We start from the raw sequence: 19,377 nt of genomic DNA, 5'->3' as shown, positions 1-19,377 counted from the left end.
AGATGACTCAGGTTAGACTCCTTGGTTGGGAAGATCCCCTAGAGTAGGAAATGGCAACCCACTCCAATGTTCTTGCTTAGGAAATCCCATGGACAGAGGAGCCTGGTGGGCTACAGTCTGTGGGGTCACAAGACTGCATGCTCTAACAGTATACTCTGTATACTCTAAACCACCACTATTTTAAAAGTCTTTATTGAAATTGTTACAATACTGCCTTTGTTTTATGTTTTGGTTATTTGGCCATGATGCATGTGGGATCTTAACTCTCCCAATCAGATATTGAACTCAAACCCTCTGCACTAGAAGGTGAGGTCCTAACCACAGGACTGCTAGGGAAGTCCCTAAGACTCAGTTTGTTTTACCAGTAAATAGGAGGGCTTACCAGTCAGCAGAAGAGCTGATTAGACACGTCACCAAGAGAGATACCAAATCCCCAACAGGCATATGGAGACAGAGTCAGCATCATTACCCATCAACAAATGAACACTGAGGCACAAACGTGATACTGCTACATACCTTCTGGAATCACTGGACCGAAAATGGTGATTGGTCGATCCTAAGTGATGGAAGGATGTGAAATACCTGGAACTCTTATTCATTGCAGGTGGGAATGTGAATTGTGACAACCACTGGAAAACTGATTGGCAGTATTTACTAAAGGTAGACCTCACACCTAGCTCTATCCCCAAAGGAAATATCAAGATGTATTTACCAAAAGGTATGAAAAAAAGGAAGAAGTGTTAGTCAGTTGTGTCCAACTCTTTGTGACCCCATGGACTGCAGCCCACCAGGCTCCTCTGTCCATGGGATGTCCCAGGCAAGAATACTGGAGTGGGTTGCCATTTCCTTCTCCAGGGAATCTTACCTACCCAGGGATTGAACCCAGGTCTCCCACACTGCAGGCAGATTCTTTACCAATTGAGCCACCAGGGAAGCCTCAAAAGGTATGTACAAGTCTGCTTAATCAAAATGGCCCAAAAAACATTTGATTACCTATCAACAGTAGAATGGCTAGGGACTTCGCTGATGGTCCAGTGGTTAAGACTCCACATTCCCAATGCAGGGGACATGTGTTCAATACTTGCTCCCGTATCTAAGATCCCATATGCCACACAGCAAGGCCCCAAAAAACAAAAAGTAGAAAGGATGAATTGTAGAAAGTGTGTATCATAATATGTCAACAGAAATAGGAATAAATAATTTACAGCTATACACAGCATGGATGGAACTCACAAATAATATTGAGCAAAGAAAAAAAAATACTGAACAAAGTCAGATGCAAAATAGTTCATTACGTATATTTAAAAGGAAAAAACAGGTACAACTAATCCATGCTATTAGAAGTAGTATAGTGGTCACCTTTGGGGAGGGGTATGAGAAGGTGACCCAAGGGGGCTCTGGGGTGTTCACAGTGTTCTAGTCTCGATCCAGGTACTAATGACAAAGGTGTTCTGCTTTAGAAGATGCACCTGGCTACACACACCATAGTCGCTTTTCCAAATGCATTACACATTATAAACCAACAGCGAGAGGAATCCCAGCAAATAACTACCTTCCGAAGTTGGATTTTTTTATGTGGACTGAAATGCTGGACTGGATGAAGCACAAGCTGGAATCAAGATTTCCAGGAGAAAATTTAAATAACCTCAGATATGCAGATGACACCATCCCTTAGGGCAAAAAGCGAAGAGGAACTAAAGAGCCTCTTGATGAAAGTGAAAGAGGAGAGTGAAAAAGTTGACTTAAAGCTCAACATTCAAAAAACTAAGATCATGGCATCTGGTCCCATCACTTCATGGCAAATAGATGGGGAAACAGTGGCTGACTTTATTTGGGGGGGTTCCAAAATCACTGCAGATGGTAACTGTAGCCATGAAATTAAAAGACAATTCCTCCTTGGAAGGAAAGTTATGACCAACCTAGACAGCATATTGAAAATCAGAGACATTACTTTGTCAACAAAGGTCCGTCTAGTCAAGGTTATGGTTTTTCCAGTGGTCATGTATGGATGTGAGATTTGGACTATGAAGAAAGTTGAGCACCAAAGAATTGATGATTTTGACTGTGGTGTTAGAGAAGACTCTTGAGAGTCCCTTGGACTGCAAGGAGATCCAGCCAGTCCATCCTAAAGGAAATCAGTCCTGGGTGTTCATTGGAAGGATTGATGTTGAAGCTGAAACTCCAATATTTTGGCCACCTGGTGCAAAGAGCTGACTCATTGGAAAAGACCCTGATGCTGGGAAAGATTGAAGGCAGGAGAAGAAGGGGACGACAGAGGATGAGATGGTTAGATGGCATCACTGACTCAATGGACATGAGTTTGGGTGTTCTCAAGGAGTTGGTGATGGACAGGGAGGCCTGGCGTGCTGCAGTTCATGGGGTCGCAGAGTCTGACAGGACTGAGTGACTGAACTGAACTGAACTGGCTACATGGCTTCACATGGGAACCTAAAATGGTATAGTTGATTTATAATGTTGTGTTAGACTCTCGTGTACAGCAAAGTGATTCAGCTATATCGAGAGATATATGCTTTTTCATATTCTTTTCCATAATGGTTTATTATAGGATTTTGAATATGGTTCTTTGTGCTATATAATAGGACCTTGTTTATGTTTTTTATATATAGTAGTTTGTATATGCTAATCTCAAGCTCCTAATTTATCCCTCCCCCTTTAGCAACCAAATTTGTTTTCTATGTCTATGGGTCTGTTTCTGATTTGTAAATAAGATCATTTTTAAATATTCATTTTTAACATCTGAAATTTATGACCAGTGGATGGCCCAAGTCTGCGAAGTTGCCTCCCGGAGTCTTTATGGGTTATTCGGAACTTGTGAAGCAGGCTAGGAAGCTAATGTCCTAGAAATGTGGTATTAATTTAATTTGCAGCCACTAATTAATATTCTATAAAGATGCTTTGCTATCACTGTGAAAATGGGCTTAAATGTGTGTTTGTGTGTACTGCCTACAAGCGGAGGCACGATGTGTTTACCTAGCAAGAATCTGAAAAGGATGGCTTAGAAAAAGTCATTTTAGGGGAGAAATACTCTCTACTGGTGAATGCCAGATGGTGAGAGGTGAGGATGGGAAGATATACAACCTCTGATAGTTATAGAATTATTTAAAAGCTTTGCTAATAAACAACAAGAAATAATTAGAAAGAAATTATTACAAACAAAATTTATTAGACAAACACATCAATAGATTGAGTTTAAGGATTTGGTTGGGAACTCACTGGGCCTTTTAAAGCAGCAGATGTCCAAAGTCACATACTTCAAGCATTACTCTGTTAAAATTCATAGAAACAAGAAAGGTCAGGAAATACAGCACTCCATGCTGGTCCACAAACAGACAAGCCTCCCCCCTCCCTCCGCAGTCCCTCTCTTCAGCTGTAGTCTTCTGGTACATGAGATGAAAGAAATGTTTCCCAGGTCTTACAGAAATTCGGTTTCTTTGTTACAGATCTTGCTTCTTTGCATGCCTGCTCCTGATAAGTGGAATGTTGCTTTTGAGAAACCCACTAATAGTTACTGAGGGAGTGTTTATCACAAGTAGAGTGAATAAAACAATATTATCTATTACAGTAACTGCATTGTTAATCTCATCTGGCACCATTTGTCTTTCAGAAAGTTTAATGCATTGTTTGGGGACACATTTCTTCTTTAGCATAGGAGGGAAAGAGTCTAATTAATAAATTATAATTAAATAATACATACACTCAAATCTGATGAAATTCACATGAATGCGAAAGCTTCAATTTAGTTTGGAAGAAGGGGGGTATATTTTCTCATTCTTGATAATAACAGAAGTAGATATTTCAAGGTTGTAATCTCATGTGTTCATAAAACCAAATAATGTGTTTTATTTTATGAGAAGCCATTGATCCTTAAATTTATTAATGACAAAGGCTACCAAGAAATAGCCAGGAATATGGTATCCATATAGATATTGCCCAGCCTCAAGTAATCCAATAAAGATGAGAGTGAAAGATACATGACCTAGTTGGGGAGGTCTGGTTTTCGGAAATATGGGCTACAAATTATATTACATAAAAAACTGAAGAGTATTCCAGATAAAGCCAGCAAGAGAATTTTACAGGACTAATTCTTAAGAGACACAATAAAAGCAGCAGTTAGAATGCATGTCCCTATATTTAGCTCCTGCAGTTGAATCCATCACATATATGCCTTTTGCTTCCATGATATGCCCAATAATTATTTCTTTTACTGCTCTTAACAACCTTTTGCTTGTTCACCATGCCACCACGGACAGTCTGTGTGGAACAGAATATCTTTCAAGTCAGAATCTTAGATGAAGCTCTAAAAATGTTGAGTCTGTGCTTTAAAAACTAGTCCAGTTCATAACTGCTGTGTATGCTGGAGGAGAGAACCCTCCTTGATCACTATTGAGAGCTTCGGACTTGCTGGGACAGACATATTGGCCAAGACTGAAGTTTTACGATATCAAACACTGCAAATCATAATGCAGTCTCAGGTACAGACCTCAAGATTTCAGTTGTGCCACTGGTCCCTTTGTTATTTTTATTCCTTTGGGGCCATAGTCATGGTTTGTCAAAGCTATTCTCAAAACTTGCAGTAGCGGGGAACTGCGCTCTACCTTAGTAGGCAAGTTTTTAGCTGTAAAGCAGTTGAATTTACCAGCACAAATTTCTGGTCTTCTCCGAAAAGTTAGGTACCCATTTTCTCAGGAATAGCCCGTGAAGCGACAGTCTGGAATAAGAGTTGCTCTCAGGTCCTAATCTTAAATGAAAGATCTAAAAACGTAGAGCGTTACGCATTTAAAAAATGGTCCATCTCAAGGCGGCGGTGTGCGCTCACAGACCCAGTTCTCTCCAACTTTCGCAGTGTTCGGAAGAAATCGCTGGATTGGGGCCAGTAACCAAGTATTAAATGGGAAACAATCGGCTCTGAAAAGAGAAACAAAAACAACTGGGCTCTGAGGGAGCCAAAATCTTTGCAGATTCCATCCTCGCGAGCCGCTGGAGGGCGGGTCTTGGCTCTCTCCGGACTCCAAGCCCGGCGCTGGGCTAGGCGCGCCTCCGAACACCCAGACCCTCAGAAAGAGCCCTTGAACTGAATGAAGCCTGACCCACCGGGAAGAGCAGGTCCAGAAACGGGGAGATTTAAAACGGCTTCCGTCTCCGGATACTGTGAAACGTGGCCGGTCCTTGATTCCCCTTAGTGGACCGTGTGGATTCCGGGAAGGCGCGCACCTGGGAGTCGGCAGGCGGCCTCTCCCTGCCCTCTGGCGGCGCCTCCAGGCAGCCGGCAGGGAAGGGGCGCACAGACACCCACGTACCAGGAGGGGGCGGTCCCTATGCATCGGGGCCCCTCGGTAGGGTGGGGACCACAAGTCCACGCCAATCACTCGTGAGTCCAGACGAAGAGGGGCCCAAGGGGTTCGGGGGTTCATAGATGCGGGGCGTAGAAAGGGGTCAGGTAGGAGGGCCCGAGGAAGGGCGCGAAGGAGCCCCCGGCGGCCGTCAGCGGGAAGGAAGCGGCGGCCGGGAAGAGGACGTTGGCCGCGGAGTAGGAGGGGAAAGTCTGGAAAGGATGCGCGCCCGGGCCCGGCGGACCTGGGCTGCCCCCGGCGCCGCCGCTCGCCGCCGCAGTCCCGGGCTGGGGCGCGCCACCTCCCGCCTGCGCCGCACCTTCGGCGCCGGGGTTCTGCTTCTTCCACTTGGTCCTGCGGTTCTGGAACCAAATTTTGACCTGCGTCTCAGTGAGGCTGAGCGAGAGCGCGAGGTTCAGGCGCTCGCACACGGACAGGTAGCGCGTGGCCCGGAACTTGTTCTCCAGAGCCACCAGCTGCTCGTAGGTGAAGGCGGTGCGCGCGCGCCGCGGCTTGGAGCTGCTGGGCTCCGCGCGCCGGCGCCTGGGCCGCGGGGAGCCTGGGGAGCCCGCGAGGCCCCCCGCGCCGCCCTCCCCCGCCGCCGACGCCGCGGCCCGGGCCTCGGGGGAGAGTGTCAGGCCCGCCCGCAGGTGCACAGCCCGCTCCCCGCGCCGCCGCCCCGCATCCTCCACGTCCTCGTCCTCCTCTTCCGCCTCCTCCGCCTCCGACCCCTCCAGGGGGGACGCCAAGCCGGCGCCGCGGCCCGCAGCATCTAGAGGAGAAGGGGACGGTGATCAGAAAACGGGAACCACCCAGCCCGTTCTGGTCCCCGGACCTGCTTCTCGTCCTCCCCAGAGTAGGCGGCAATCTCTCCAACTCAGGGCCCTGCCCTGGCCCTCTCCGAGATTGCGTTCCCTGCCACCACCCCACGGCCCCCCATCCAGAGTGCCCAGCCTGTCCCGGGAGGTGGGAGTTAGGGTTGCGGTGCCTCTTGGCTCTTTACTCATCTACGACCTAGTAGGTGTCCAAGAAGTGTGTTTGGAATCAATGGATGACACCCTGCATTAAGAAAAAATAACGGGCTCATTGGACAACCTTATAAGAGCGTTGTATTACACATTAAGACATCGAGATGTCAAGTGCGTTTCAGGCTCTCTCCCCCCCGTCCCTAGACGTCTGTTTGGGTCTGGAACCTCTAGCAATTAGAAAAAGAAGTTATTAGGCTCCCCTCTCCTCCCTTTTAAAGTGAAATTCCCTCTTTCCCATCTTCTCTCTGCTGCCGTGTTAATAGAGTTTCAGATTTGCGCGGGACTGGATCGATAGATGTCATCTATTAAAGGTAAGTTTTAATCGAACAATATTAGGATCAGACAGGGAAAGGGGGTTTGAAGTCGGTACCTGCAAGCTGCGGGCAGGAGATATGCAGGCTCCAGTAATAGAATATCGATCAGAGAGGTGGGGCAAGGGGAGAGCGGCCCCTGCGAGAGGCGATCGGAACAATTACCCGGCCGGCCGCCCAGGCCCAAGAGCGGCCGCCAGAGGCGCCCAGAGCCCCAGACCATCACCTCTAAACTTGGGGATGGAAAGCGGTGGGGAGCGGAGGGGGGCGGCGCGGGGTGGGGGGGAGGAGACTGCCAGACTTCAAGCCTCTCTCCCTGCGCTGCGCCCCTGAACTTTGGAGTCCCTCCCAGGCTTCACCCAGCTCTGGTCCTGCTGCCCTTTGTCTTTCATTTCAGACACAAACTTTCCTGGACGCCTCATGAGGGTCTTCCAGAGTTAGGAGTAAAGTCAAAAAGGGTTTGGAGAGAAAGGACAAAAGAGTCTCCCATCACCCCAAGCCACCCTGACCCCAGTCCAGTCAACGATTGATTGGGTCTAGGGAGACTGAGCGGGTGGGCAGTGGATTCTTTGCTGTTGTCTCTGGAGGGCTAGAAGGGACCCCTCTGCTCCACCGGACCTCACTGCCTGCTAAGACTTCGACACATGATTCATCAGTCTCAGCTCCCTCACCCAGAGAATGGAGGGGTGATGCTGTCGACCTCCTTAATGACGCTGTCGACCTCGCAGGTATTGAAGTTTTCCCTGACTTGTATCCCAGTCTCTAGCCCAGGTCCTGGCACATGGCGGGAGCATTAGATGCCCAATAAGTGAATAAGCCTGGCTAAATTGGGTGCTGGGGAACTATTAGTTTCCACTGCCGGTCAGTCAGAGCTGAGGTGCTTACTCGCTTGGCAGGTGAGCAGGGATAGGCTTCGGTGGCAAATCTCTGACCTGGGATGCTGCGGGGGGCGGGGGGCAGGGGGATGTGCCCCTATGTGCCTCTTCCTGCAGCTTCCTGGTGGCTCAGATCGTAGAGAATCTGCCCGCATTGGGGGAGACCCAGGTTCGATCCCTGGGTCGGGAAGATCCCCTGGGGGAAGGGCATGGCAACCCACTCCAGTGTTCTTGCCTGGAGAATCCCGTGGACAGAGGAGCCTGGTGGGCTACAGACATGGGGTCGCAGAGTCGGACGCGGCCGAGCGCCTAACACGTTCGCTGCTCCTCTGCTGTTTTCAGCCCTCTTCCTGTGTGCCTTCTCCCCTTTGGGGCAGGCGCCGCCAAGGTCTACTCACCCGATCCCGGGCCGTCCCTCCCACCCTCCGATCGCAGCATCTAAGCTGGGGCTTTCCGGGCCCGAGGCCGCCTCGCTTCCTTACCAGGAGCCTCTCGCTGCGGAACCGGGTCCCGGCTGGCGTCCTTCCTTGCTTCGGCCTCTGCCAAAGTTTTCTTGGCTTCCCGGGGAGCCGGACGCACGGCTGGAAGCGCAGCGCGGGTGAATTTCTGCGGGTCCAAGATATCCAGAACCGAGAAGGAGATCTTGTGGTGGGAGGGAGCCGCCTTGGCCCCGCCGTCCTGCCATGCCAGCATGCCCCAGAGGCCGGCGGCGCGGGGTCCGGGGAGGGTAGTGCTCGGGCTTGCTTTAGGCTGTGGCTCGGCAGCAGCTCTCAGCCGGTAGGAGGGTCGAGGCGGCCAAGAGAAGCTGGGGAGGGGGTCGCGGAGGCGGGGCTGGGAGAGAGCGGCCCGAGGTTGCGCGCGGATTGGCACTTGGGCTACCCGAGGCCCCCGCCACGTGCAGGGCGCGCTAGCAGGAGCCCCCAAGACTACCCCGAGCCTTGCCCGGACCTCCAGCCTCGGCGAGGGGGCGCCTAGGTGCGTTCGGTGCGCGCGCCCGCCTGGACAGTGCCGCGGGCTCAGCGCGCTTCCGCCCAACCTGCTGGGACTGCCGGTGAGCGAGGGAGGGAAGTTAGGAAGCTTTCGTCCCGAAGATCCTCCCAATACACCCACCCCGACTCGGGCTTGGATTTGCACCCTTGCTCCAGGGCACCCGCCTTTGAGTTGGGGACGCAGTTGAGTCCAGCACTGATTACACGAAGGCAACGCTCAGCACATCGCCTGCCTCGCCAGTGCATCACAGTAATGGCCTCGGACCTGACCACCTCGGATTTAAAAGCCTTCATGTTCTCACAGTTTAGTTTACAAAGCCCTTCCACGTGCGCGATCTCGTTTGATCTTCCGAGTAGCCCTGTGCGGTGGGCGTGGCCTGGCAAGGCTATTTATCCCGGTTTTAAGATGAGAAAAGGTGAGAATGAGGTTCAAAGGTGAGAAGTTATGTTGCCCAGGGCCACTGTTAGTTGGTGACAGTCTGGATTTGAATCCGGGTCTCCTTTCCTGAACCACTATTCTTTGCAGTAAGTTCTGTTATTTCTCTAGGAACCTCCAGGTTGTGGACTGGACAAAACCCAGGTTGTGACAGAGGCTTTCCCTTCCACCCTGGAGCCTAGCCAGGTCAGGGAGCAGCAGGGGTTTCGGAGAGATGTCTGAGCCCCAGCCAAGATGCTCTGGTGAGGACAGGTGAGCTAGGTGCGGGCGGCTGCCCTGTCCTGTTGGAGACTCCAAGCACGACCCCTGATACCCTTCAGGCGTTCTTCACAGACACAGGTCTGATCATTTGCACAGTTATGTTGCATCTCTGGGAAGCAGGTTGCATCTTTGACCCCCATCCTCCCAATAGTCCCAAGAAGAAAAAGGTTAAAAGGTGTTTTGCCTGGTTTGGACTTATGGTCAGAAAACAGATAAAAGGCTTGCATCTAACCCACCAAGTCCCATGGGGATGGGGCACAGCAGTCCTTGGGGAAGCTTCCACCAGCCATGCCCTTCTTAAATTCCCCTTCTTTTGTTGCTTGGGGAACAGTCTGAGCGATAAGTATTTATCTCAGCGGCAATTTCTGAGGCTTCTCCGACCCCTCAGCCCAGAGCTACCTCTAAGGTTGCTGTCCCTTTCTTCCCGGCCCCATGGGGTTTTCAAACAATGACTTGGCAATTAAGATTGTCTGAGCAGGTAGGAGTAGGAAGGGGAGGAGAAACCTTCCACTAAGTGCAGTGGGGGAAGGGGTGGGGGGTGCTGCTAATTCCGTCTGTTATTGAAGAGGAGATCTTACAGGCCAGCTTCTTGGAGCTTTTCTCATTCAAAGCTCATGGCCCCTCCCAGAGGCGGTCACTGTATTCCCTGGGGACTTTAAAGCCCTGCCGAAATTCGAGCTAGCTCCAGTCCTAAAGCTGAGATGAATTGTGCTTTCAAAGGAAATCAGGGAAGGAAGTGCCCTGGCCAAGCCCAGCGGACCACCTCCCATCAGAGGGAATGCATACCTAGGAAAACCAAAGAAAGAATGGCTAGGGCTCTAAACCGTGGCACCCAGGAACCTGGATTGCCAATCACAGAACCTTCCAGGTCTCCGATAGGGTAGTTTGGTTTTTGTTTTGACAACTCTTTCTCACCCATTTCTCACCGGATTTAAAAAAAAAAAAAAATCTTTCTTAAACAACAAGGTCCTACTGTATAGCAGAGGGAACTATATCCAATACCCTGTGATAAACCATAATAGAAAAAGAATATGAAAAAGAATGTAGGTACATGTATAAGTGAATCACTTAGCTGTACAGCTGAAATTAACACATTGTAAATCAGGGGTGTGTGTGTGTTAGTCACTCAGTCTTGTCCGACTCTTTGCAACCCCGTGGACTGTAGCTCACCAGGCTCCTCTGTCCATGGAATTCCCCAGGCAAGAATACTGGAGTGGGTAACCATTCCCTTCTCTAGGGGATCTTCCTGACCCAAGGATTGAACCCAGGTCTTCTGCCCTGCAGGCAGATTCTTTACCATCTGAGCCATCAGGGAAGACCCAAATCAAGTATACTTCAATACATTTCAATATTGAAATCAAGTGTACTTTATAAAACAAAATTTTTAAAAAATCTTTTCTTTCTTTCTCCTTCCCCACTGATCCCACTCCCCTTTTACATTTTTCCATTCACATTTATGTTTTTTCATATTAAGGTTCTCCATGGTAGCTAGAGATAGGTCTTTTTAAGGGACCTCCAGAATGGACATTTCTGGCTCCACATGGTCCCTTGTCCTTATCTGTTCTCCTCTGAGAAATATTGAGGTCACTTTCAGGGGAACGTGGGCTGGCATTCCAGAGGGCATCCCATGTCCTCAACCAGGTGGACCTGGAAGGTGCAGAAGCCAGAGCAGGCCAAATCCAGTCATCTTCTTTTCACTTTATCTCCAAAAATTTTTGTTCAAATAATTTGAATCATATTTCCTTTGAGGTCCACAGGTGTTATATATAGAAAAGGAGGAGCAACCAATTGGAATGTCAAGAACACATAAAGGCCATGTGCTGTAAGACTGTGAATCTTCAAGAACTCCTAGCAGTTTTTCAGTCACCTTTTTTCCCTTGCCCTTCATTTTTCCTGTATTTCTGACATGTGTGCTCAATGCTGTATGAAGTTTTGTGAACTCTTGCATTCAGGACTTGGCTTCTGGAGACAGGTGCCGCAAGAAACACCATGATGTGGGATTTCCCTGATGGTCCAGCGGTTAAGACTCTGCGTTCCCAATGCAGGGGAGCCAGGTTTGACCCCTCGTCGGGGAACTAGATCCCACGTGACGCAGTTGAGAGTTCACATACCACAGCTAAAAAATCCTGCATGCCACAAGGAAGACTGACTATCCTCCATGCCACGGCTAAGACCTGGCACAGCTGAATAAATTGAGAATAAATTTTAAAAAAAGAAACACCACGGTGTCTCCCATCAACATTGCAGGAACAAAAAATGCTCCTTTTTACTCACCCAACTTAAAAAGAGACACCTCACCCGGAGAACAGACTAAATCCTTCAATTTGGTGAGGGGTGGGGGTGTCTGGGGGAATTGTTTTTCTGGCCACCTGCTTTGTAAATGACCAGAAAGGCAGTGAGACTTCCTAGAGGAACAATCTGGAGATGTGTTGACTTGCTCACGTCCTCACACGTGTATTTATATGCGAGATGTTCCTATGTAATAAGTACATCGGTCTTCAGCAAGCCACCTTCTCCCTGTGCTCGGAGTTGATTTGTGTTTTCAGCGTGGGCATTAAAATTCTGCCTGAGTGCTGTCTTTAAATTGCTTTGATGCTAGGTAGGTTCCATCCCTGACCTGTCCTGATGGCAAGTGATGGCTGTAACAAGCTCAGGATCAATATTCATAGCGGGTGTCCCGGGCTGATAACACTCGCCAAGACAATGTTCACTATCAGCGCAGACAGCTGAGATATTGCACCATTAGGGATGTTGTGTTAAATAACCTGATCCATTTCTGGGGCTATTTAATGAATTTCACAGTTTAGATAGTATCTTTAAGGAGAAGGCAAAGGCTATTCCAGAGGCACTGATGCAAATCAATGATGCCAAGCTTCCCGAGCGATTCCACAAACAAAGTGGCCTATACCTCCAGCACAGCCCTGAGAAGCTGCCGCCTGAGCCGTGAACAGTGTTAACAATGGAAAGAATCTGCAGCATGTGCAGAGAGAGAGCAATCTTGAGCTGTGTCAAAGCATCTGAGATAAAATCTGATGTTCCTGAAATAAAATACACCTTAAATTCTCTAGGTAAAACCCTGCAGTTTGGGCCAGCCCACGGGGTAGGACAGTATGCCAAAGAGACAGCTTCATAAGGCACAACGTGGTAAGGTAACAAAGGGGGAGAAGTGAACCGCGGATGTCTTCAACTCAAATCGGGCTGCAAAATGGGAGGGGGAGGTGCTGGATTTTAAAAAGAAACTAACCCATAGCAGCAGAATCAGTTGTTACTTGTTTACTTGACTCCACAGCCCTTGGTGATGGAGAGTTCATTTACAATTAAAGGCTAGCATTTCCCATTTCCCACCAGGGCTTTGAACTCTGACAGCCAAGCAGAGCAAGTGTTCCTTAAAAAAAAGAAAAAAAAAAAAAGCTTTGATTTGTGAAAGCTGTCAGAGTAGCCACCCATCCTCAGACTGCAACCAAAATAAAAATGTTTACTCAGTATCTTTTGCTTTAAGAAATCACTGTTTCTTTTTGGAAATCAACAGGTTTAAAAAACAATCAACTCCTTTATTTCAGAAATGTGGAGGAAGCATCTAAGAAGGTAAGAAGGCAGTGGGAGGAGGGTATTGTCCTGGGAAAGACAGTAAGCATTCACAATAATAGCTCTTCTTTCTTGGGCACTTTCTCTGGCCCAGGCACTGGGCTAAGCTTTTTGCTTATTTGGGGTTATTTCATTTAACCCTCGCCACGACCCCACGAAGCAGGCACTATTATACCCCCAGTTTACAGTAGAGAAAACCAAGCTTAGAGAGCTTCAGATGACTTTTGCTGTGACCCCAGAGCTAGGAAGTAGAGAAGCTGAGATTTGAACCAGGGTAGTTGTTAGATTTTTAGAGCCTGGTTCAGTAACGTTCTTTTCTGACAGGAAGCCACATCCCTGCCTCAGGGTGAAATCCAATTGCAGACATTTATCAAATGGCTTTCCCTCAAGGTGACACAGGATCTGAGATATAGAAGAGGACCTCTGAGAAGTAACTGAGCCCAAGCACTGCCTAGGAGGATATAGTGGTGCAGGTTTGGGATCCAGTCTTGGAAGCTCTTTCAGGCACTGTTTTCTAATGTTTTAAGATATTCCCAGGAGTAGCCCAAGAGAAGGGAACTGCCAGGCTAGCCAAATTGCTCTAGACATCTGGAAAAGTGGAAAGACATGTCACTGGGAGAAAGAGAATGGGGGGGAAATGCCAAGTGATAAGCTGAGAACATATGAGGAGAGAATCGGGGAAGGACAGGGCCAGAGGAGCAGGGATACAGCGCAGGAGGCGCTTTCTGGGCTTTTTGATGGTGAGCATCACGTGTCATCATCCTACCGGACGCAAAAGAGGCATGTGCAGCGTACAGACGGGGGGAGCAAGGTAGGGTTTGGCAGATATACGAAGCACCTGCTTCCTGCTTGAATGGAGACACGTGTGATCATTCTTGGTGGTCTCCTGCAAGGCGGAGACAGGGGACAAAGTCCTCTGTTACCCCCACCTGTACCCAAATTTCATACCTTCAGTCTTTTTTAAAAATTGAAATATAGCTGATTTACAATGTTGTGTTAGTGTCTGGTGGACAGCAAAGTGATTCATATATATGTGTATACATATACTGTTTTCATATTATTTTCCATTGTGATGTATTATAGGATATTGAATATAATTTGCAAAGTGAATCAGATATGTATGTATATACATGCTTTCATATTCTTTTCCATTGTGATATAGGATATTGAATATAATCCCCTGTGCTGTACAGTAGGACCTTGTTGTTTATCTAGTTTACATATGGTATTAATAGTTTGTATCTCAGTTCAGTTCAGTTCAGTCACTCAGTCGCGTCTGACTCTTTTCGACTCCATGGACTGCAGCACGCCAGGCCTCCCTGTCCATCACCGACTCCCAGAGTTTACCCAAACTCATGTCCATTGCATTGGTGATGCCATCCAACCATCTCACCCTCTGTCGTCCCCTTCTCCCGCCTTCAATCTTTCCCAGCATCAGGGTCTTTTCAAATAAGTCAGTTCTACACATCAGGTGGCCAAAGTATTGGAGTTTCGGCTTCAGCATCAGTCCTTCCAATGAATATTCAGGACTGATTTCCTTTAGGGTGGACTGGTTGGATCTCCTTGCAGTCCAAGGGACTCTCAAGAGTCTTCTCCAACACCACAGTTCAAAGGTATCAGTTCTTCGGCACTCAGCCTTCTTCACAGTCCAACTCTCACATCCATCCATGACCACTGGAAAAACCATAGTCCTGACTAGACGGATCTTTGTTAGCAAAGTAATGTCTCTGCTTTTTAATATGCTGTCTATGTTGGTCATAGCTTTTCTTCCAAGGAGCAAGAGAAGGGGGCAGAGTCAGGAAATGGAGAGTCAGGGAGCCCAGAATGCCTCCATTCATGCCTTGGAACAGACACACCTGAAGCCATCAATGACTAGATGTTTACATGAGCCAACAGATTCCTCAACTTAAGCCATTTGAAATTGGCTTTCTGTCACTGGCGACCAAAGAGTCCTAGTTAATACAAGCCAATCTGGAAGGATTATACACACGTCTACTCACCAAGAGAGGATTGGAAGGATTCAAATTTCAGCTGAAATTCAGACATGATTTGCAAACTGGTTATTGGAAATGTAAGAGGCCAAGCTCTGTGGATGAAATATGCCTCCCTGGACACTGGAGGGTTAATGTGCCACTTCTCTAGCTTTGGCCCAAAACTGTATAAACAAGAGTCTATTGGGTCAGGATTCTGGGGCAGCTTTTTTCTCCTGGTATAAAGGCCAAGACTCAGTTGTCACAGGCCCTTTCTCCTTTTCCTTCCCCGTTGCCTGAAATGCAGATGTGATGCCTGGGGCAACCTTGAGAGCAGGAGGAAGAAGCCATACGCTGAGGATGGTGGAGCAGAAAGGTGGAAGTAGCCCATTTCCTGACGATTCTGGGAACTGCTGTACCTGCCCAGGACTGCCTTCTGCTTGGCTTCTTGATCTATGAGAAAAAAAAACTCAATTTGGTTGAGCAACTGCAGGTGGGTATTTGTTATATACAGTGAAAACACTCTAACTTATCCAATGCCCAGACATGAGTTTGAGCAAACTCTGGGAGACAGTGAAGGACAGGGAAGCCTGGCTTGTTGCAGTCCATGGGGTCGCAGAGTCGGACATGATTGAGTGACTGAACAACAACAGAAATCACATCCAAAGAAAGGCCAAGGTCAGTCTGAGCCCACACTTAGAGACCTGCTGCTTTGGGCAGACATGTCATCCTTCAAGTGAGGGACTTGGGTCCCTGTGTTCATTCCCTATCGTGGCTGGAACAAATCACCGTAAATTTAGGGGCTTAGAAACCATAACTTTGTTCTCTTACAGTTCTAGGGGCAAGTTTTGTCCTAAAATCAAGGTGTTTGCGGGGAAGGAGAGGGTGGGACGAATTAAGAGTGGTACTGACATATACATTATCATGTGTGAAACAGATAGCTAGTGGGGAAGCTCAGCTTGCTGCCCTGTGATGAGCTAGAGGGCTGAAATGGTGCAGTGTGGGAGGACGGATGTGGGGGACATATGTATACTTACAGTTGACTCACATAGATACACAGCAGAAACCAACATGATATTGTGTTGGTTAAAAGTTAAAAGAACAGATATTAAAAGCTAATTAAAAAGTTAAAACTTTAAAAAACTTTTTTGATTAAACTTTTAAAATTAAAAGTTAAAGCAGATTAAAAGTTAAAGCATTAAAAAAGTTAAATGAAAATTAAAAGTTAAAACAGATATTTGAGAAGTAGGAGTAGGGCAAATATAAATAAAATATTTTAAAAAACAAGCCTGTAGGGGAGACTCCTTTTCTTCACCTTTTACGGCTGCCAGAGGCTGCCTGCATTTCTTGGCTCATGGCCCCTTCATATTCGAGCCCAGCAGGGCAGCATTTTCAAATCTCTCTCTCTCTCACCTCCACCTCCGTGGTCTTGTCTTCTCTGACTCTTCTCCTGCCTCCCTCTGTCCTTTACAAGGGTTCTTGTGATTAGATTGAGCCCATGTGGGTCATCTAGGATAATCTCTCATTTTAAGATCTTTGGCTTAATCACATCTAAAAAGTCCCCTTTGCCATGTAAGGAAACACATTCCCTACAGGTCCTGAGCATTAGGGCATGGGCATCTTCAAGGAGCCATTATTCTGTCTCCATAATCTTAGATGCACAAAGCAATTTGCCCAAGGTCAGGCCCAGCCAGTGGGAGAGGAACGTTTTGTGGGCTCACCCTGACAGGCAGAAGTGCCCTTTTCCTGCCTCCTTATTTGGCATGAAGCCAAAGCCCAGTCATGCTTCAGGCTGACCTGCGGCTCAGAAACCACTGCTGCCCTCCACTGCCTGCAGAGCCCATCCTCTTGGCTGTGTCTGTCACTCACTGGTACTGGGCACATGTTTGATCAGTAGCCTTAAAAGTGTCCCTCTTGTTCTCTGCCCAGTCTTAACTCAAAGGCAAAAGATCATACTTTAGACCCTTTTGCACCTGTGGAGTGGGGCAGGGGTGGACTTCCAGATGGCACTAAAGACCTCACCTCCCAGTGCAGGAGAAGTAAGAGATGTGGGTTCACTCCCTAGGTCAGGAAGATTCCCTGGAAGAGGGCATGGTAACCCTCTCCAGAATTCTTGGCTTGAAGAATCCCATGGACAGAGAAGCCTGGTTGGCTACGGTCCATAGGGTTGCCAAGAGTCAGACAGCACTGAAGCACCTTAGGAGACACATGCTGGCACGCATGTACCCGTGGGATCCACTGAGCCAAGAGAGTTGAAGTTCAACCTGTGGGTGATGCATGGCTCATGATGGTCCTGGTAGATTATCCAGATCATCCAGTTCCTGCACCTCAGAATCAGGAAGGCAAAAACTGCATTTCCCAGACTCCCTTGCAGGTTGGACTAAGTTCCGCCAAGCCAGATACGGTGGAAGTGAAATGGAGTCAGCAGATGAGAAGAGAGACTCTGCTGAGGGAAAAGTGCATAGGCTTGGTTCTTTGGGGGCAGTACTGTCAGTCCCTGTCATCTTAAGAGCCAAGTTCACTTCTCAGAGCTGCATAGCTCTCTGTTGTGCGGTGCTTGAGCTTGGTTCCCCAGTCCCCTTGGAAATCTGTAAGCTCCTTAACGCCCTGTGTGGATATTGTCTGCAACTAAGAACCATGAAAGTGGAAAGTAACAGTGAAAGTCGCTCAGTCTTGTCCAACTCTCTGGGATCCCATGGACTGTATAGTGCGTGGAATGCTCCAGGCCAGAATCCTGGAGTGGGTAGCCACTCCCTTCTCCAGGGGATCTTCCCAAACCAGGTCTCCCGCATTGCAGGTGGATTCTTTATCAGCTGAGCCACAAGGGAAGCCCAAGAATACTGGAGTGGGTAGCCTATCCCTTCTCCAGCAGATCTTCCCACCCCAGGAATCTAACCGGGGTCTCCTACATTGCAGGCAGATTCTTCACCAACTGAGCTACGAGGGAAGCCCAAGGTCTCATATTCATTTCTCCCTCAATCAGAATGTGAATACCCAAAGAGCAGAAAGGATATTCCTATTTCTCCTGTAAGGTCGGTTCACTTCAGTTCAGTTAGTCGCTCAGTCATGTCCGACTCTTTGCGACCCCATGAATTACAGCAGGCCAGGCCTCCCTGTCCATCACCAACTCCCAGAGTCCACCCAAATTCGTGTCCATTGAGTCGGTGATGCCATCCAGCCATCTCATCCTCTGTCGTCCCCTTCTCTTCCTGCCCTCAATTCCTCCCAGCATCAGGGTCTTTTCCAATGAGTCAGTTCTTCGCATCAGGTGGCCAAAGTATTGGAGTTTCAGCTTCAACATCAGTCCTTCCAATGAACACCCAGGACTGATCTCCTTTATGATGGACTGGTTGGATCTCCTTGCAGTCCAATGGACTCTCAAGAGTCTTCTCCAGCACCACAGTTCAAAAGCATCAATTCTTCGGTGTTCAGCTTTCTTGACAGTCCAACTCTCACATCCACACATGACCACTGGAAAAACCATAGCCTTGACTAGACGGACCTTTGTTGGCAAAGTAATATCTCTGCTTTTCAATATGCTATCTAGGTTGGTCATAACTTTCCTTCCAAGGAGTAAGCATCTTTTAATAAGGTCAGCAGACTGCAGTTTCCCCAGTAAACTTACCAACATGACATGCACGACTCACTGAACTGGGTCCAAGTTCTAATATTCTGATGAATTCTTCATCCTCTCTGTAACTCCAGAGACTGAGACAAAGTGGCATGGGAATATGGTCTTCTTTTTTATTTTATTTTATTTTTTGAATGGTCTTCTTTTGAAACCTTAAAGCTAACTCAGGCCAAGAGAAGTCAAATTCTTTCAAGTTTCACTTTAAACACTTGGTCAGAGGGGTGGTCAAGGAAATTCTTCCCCTTTTCTGTCAACTTTTACTTACTACAAAAATGATGTAACATTAAATAGAATGTAAAAATTCATCCAAAAATCTCACTGGGCAAACACATTGCAATATTCCCATTTCCTTTTCAGCCTTATTCCTATGCATCCTTAGTTTTGCAGGCAGGGGTCTGCATTTGGTGTTTTTTTTTTAAATTAATTAATTTATTAGTTTGGCTGTATTGGATCTTAGTTGCAGCATGTGAGATCTTCATTGTGTCATGAAAGATCCTTCCATAGGGCACACAGAGGGGGTGCACAAACCCTCATCGTGGTAAACGAGATTAGTTGCTCCCCAGAATGTGGGAATCTTAGCCCCCCAACCAGAGATCGAACCTGTGTCCCACGCCTTGCAAGGAAAATTCTTTACCACTGGGCCACCAGGAAGTCCCTACATTCAGTTTTGCATTCTGCTTTTTCATATAATGTTATAACACAAGCATGTAGCCTTCTTTTTGATGGCACAGTATTTCTTTCAGGAGCCATCTTACTTCTTGAGCAATTCTAGTCCCTGTCTTTCAGCTTGTTTTGGCATCACAGCTCACACTGCAGACATGGCCTTTAGGCTCACTTTCTTAACACTGTTTCTCAGGGGCGCAGGATTATCCGGTCAAAGCACCCAAGTATCGCTGTTGCTTTTAGAACTGCGGTCCGGACAGAGGGTGGGAATACCAAA

General features: G+C 47.8%; 1 protein-coding gene across 1 annotated transcript; it reads right to left on the bottom strand.

The window, feature by feature from the left end:
• On the bottom strand, positions 5,429-8,258 carry NKX1-2 (NK1 homeobox 2). The gene is made up of 2 exons (XM_018041102.1): positions 8,048-8,258; positions 5,429-6,123 (listed from the first exon to the last, which is right to left on the bottom strand). The coding sequence occupies exons 1-2, from the start codon at positions 8,256-8,258 to the stop codon at positions 5,429-5,431; spliced, it is 906 nt and encodes a 301-aa protein (XP_017896591.1).

The sequence above is a fragment of the Capra hircus genome, chromosome 26 (genome assembly GCF_001704415.2).
Source record: "Capra hircus breed San Clemente chromosome 26, ASM170441v1, whole genome shotgun sequence".
Classification (NCBI taxonomy): domain Eukaryota; kingdom Metazoa; phylum Chordata; class Mammalia; order Artiodactyla; family Bovidae; genus Capra; species Capra hircus.
Note: the sequence above shows the minus strand (reverse complement) of the source record. Positions and strands in the feature narration are given on the sequence as shown.

What these genes read in the sequence shown, in the direction of transcription:
- NKX1-2 (XM_018041102.1), bottom strand. Translation starts at nt 8,258, where the DNA reads ATGCTGGCATGGCAGGACGGCGGGGCCAAGGCGGCTCCCTCCCACCAC. An exon ending in TCCGCAGCGAGAGGCTCCTG is followed by an intron (nt 6,124 to 8,047) that starts GTAAGGAAGCGA and finishes CTTCTCCTCTAG; the next exon opens with ATGCTGCGGGCCGCGGCGCC.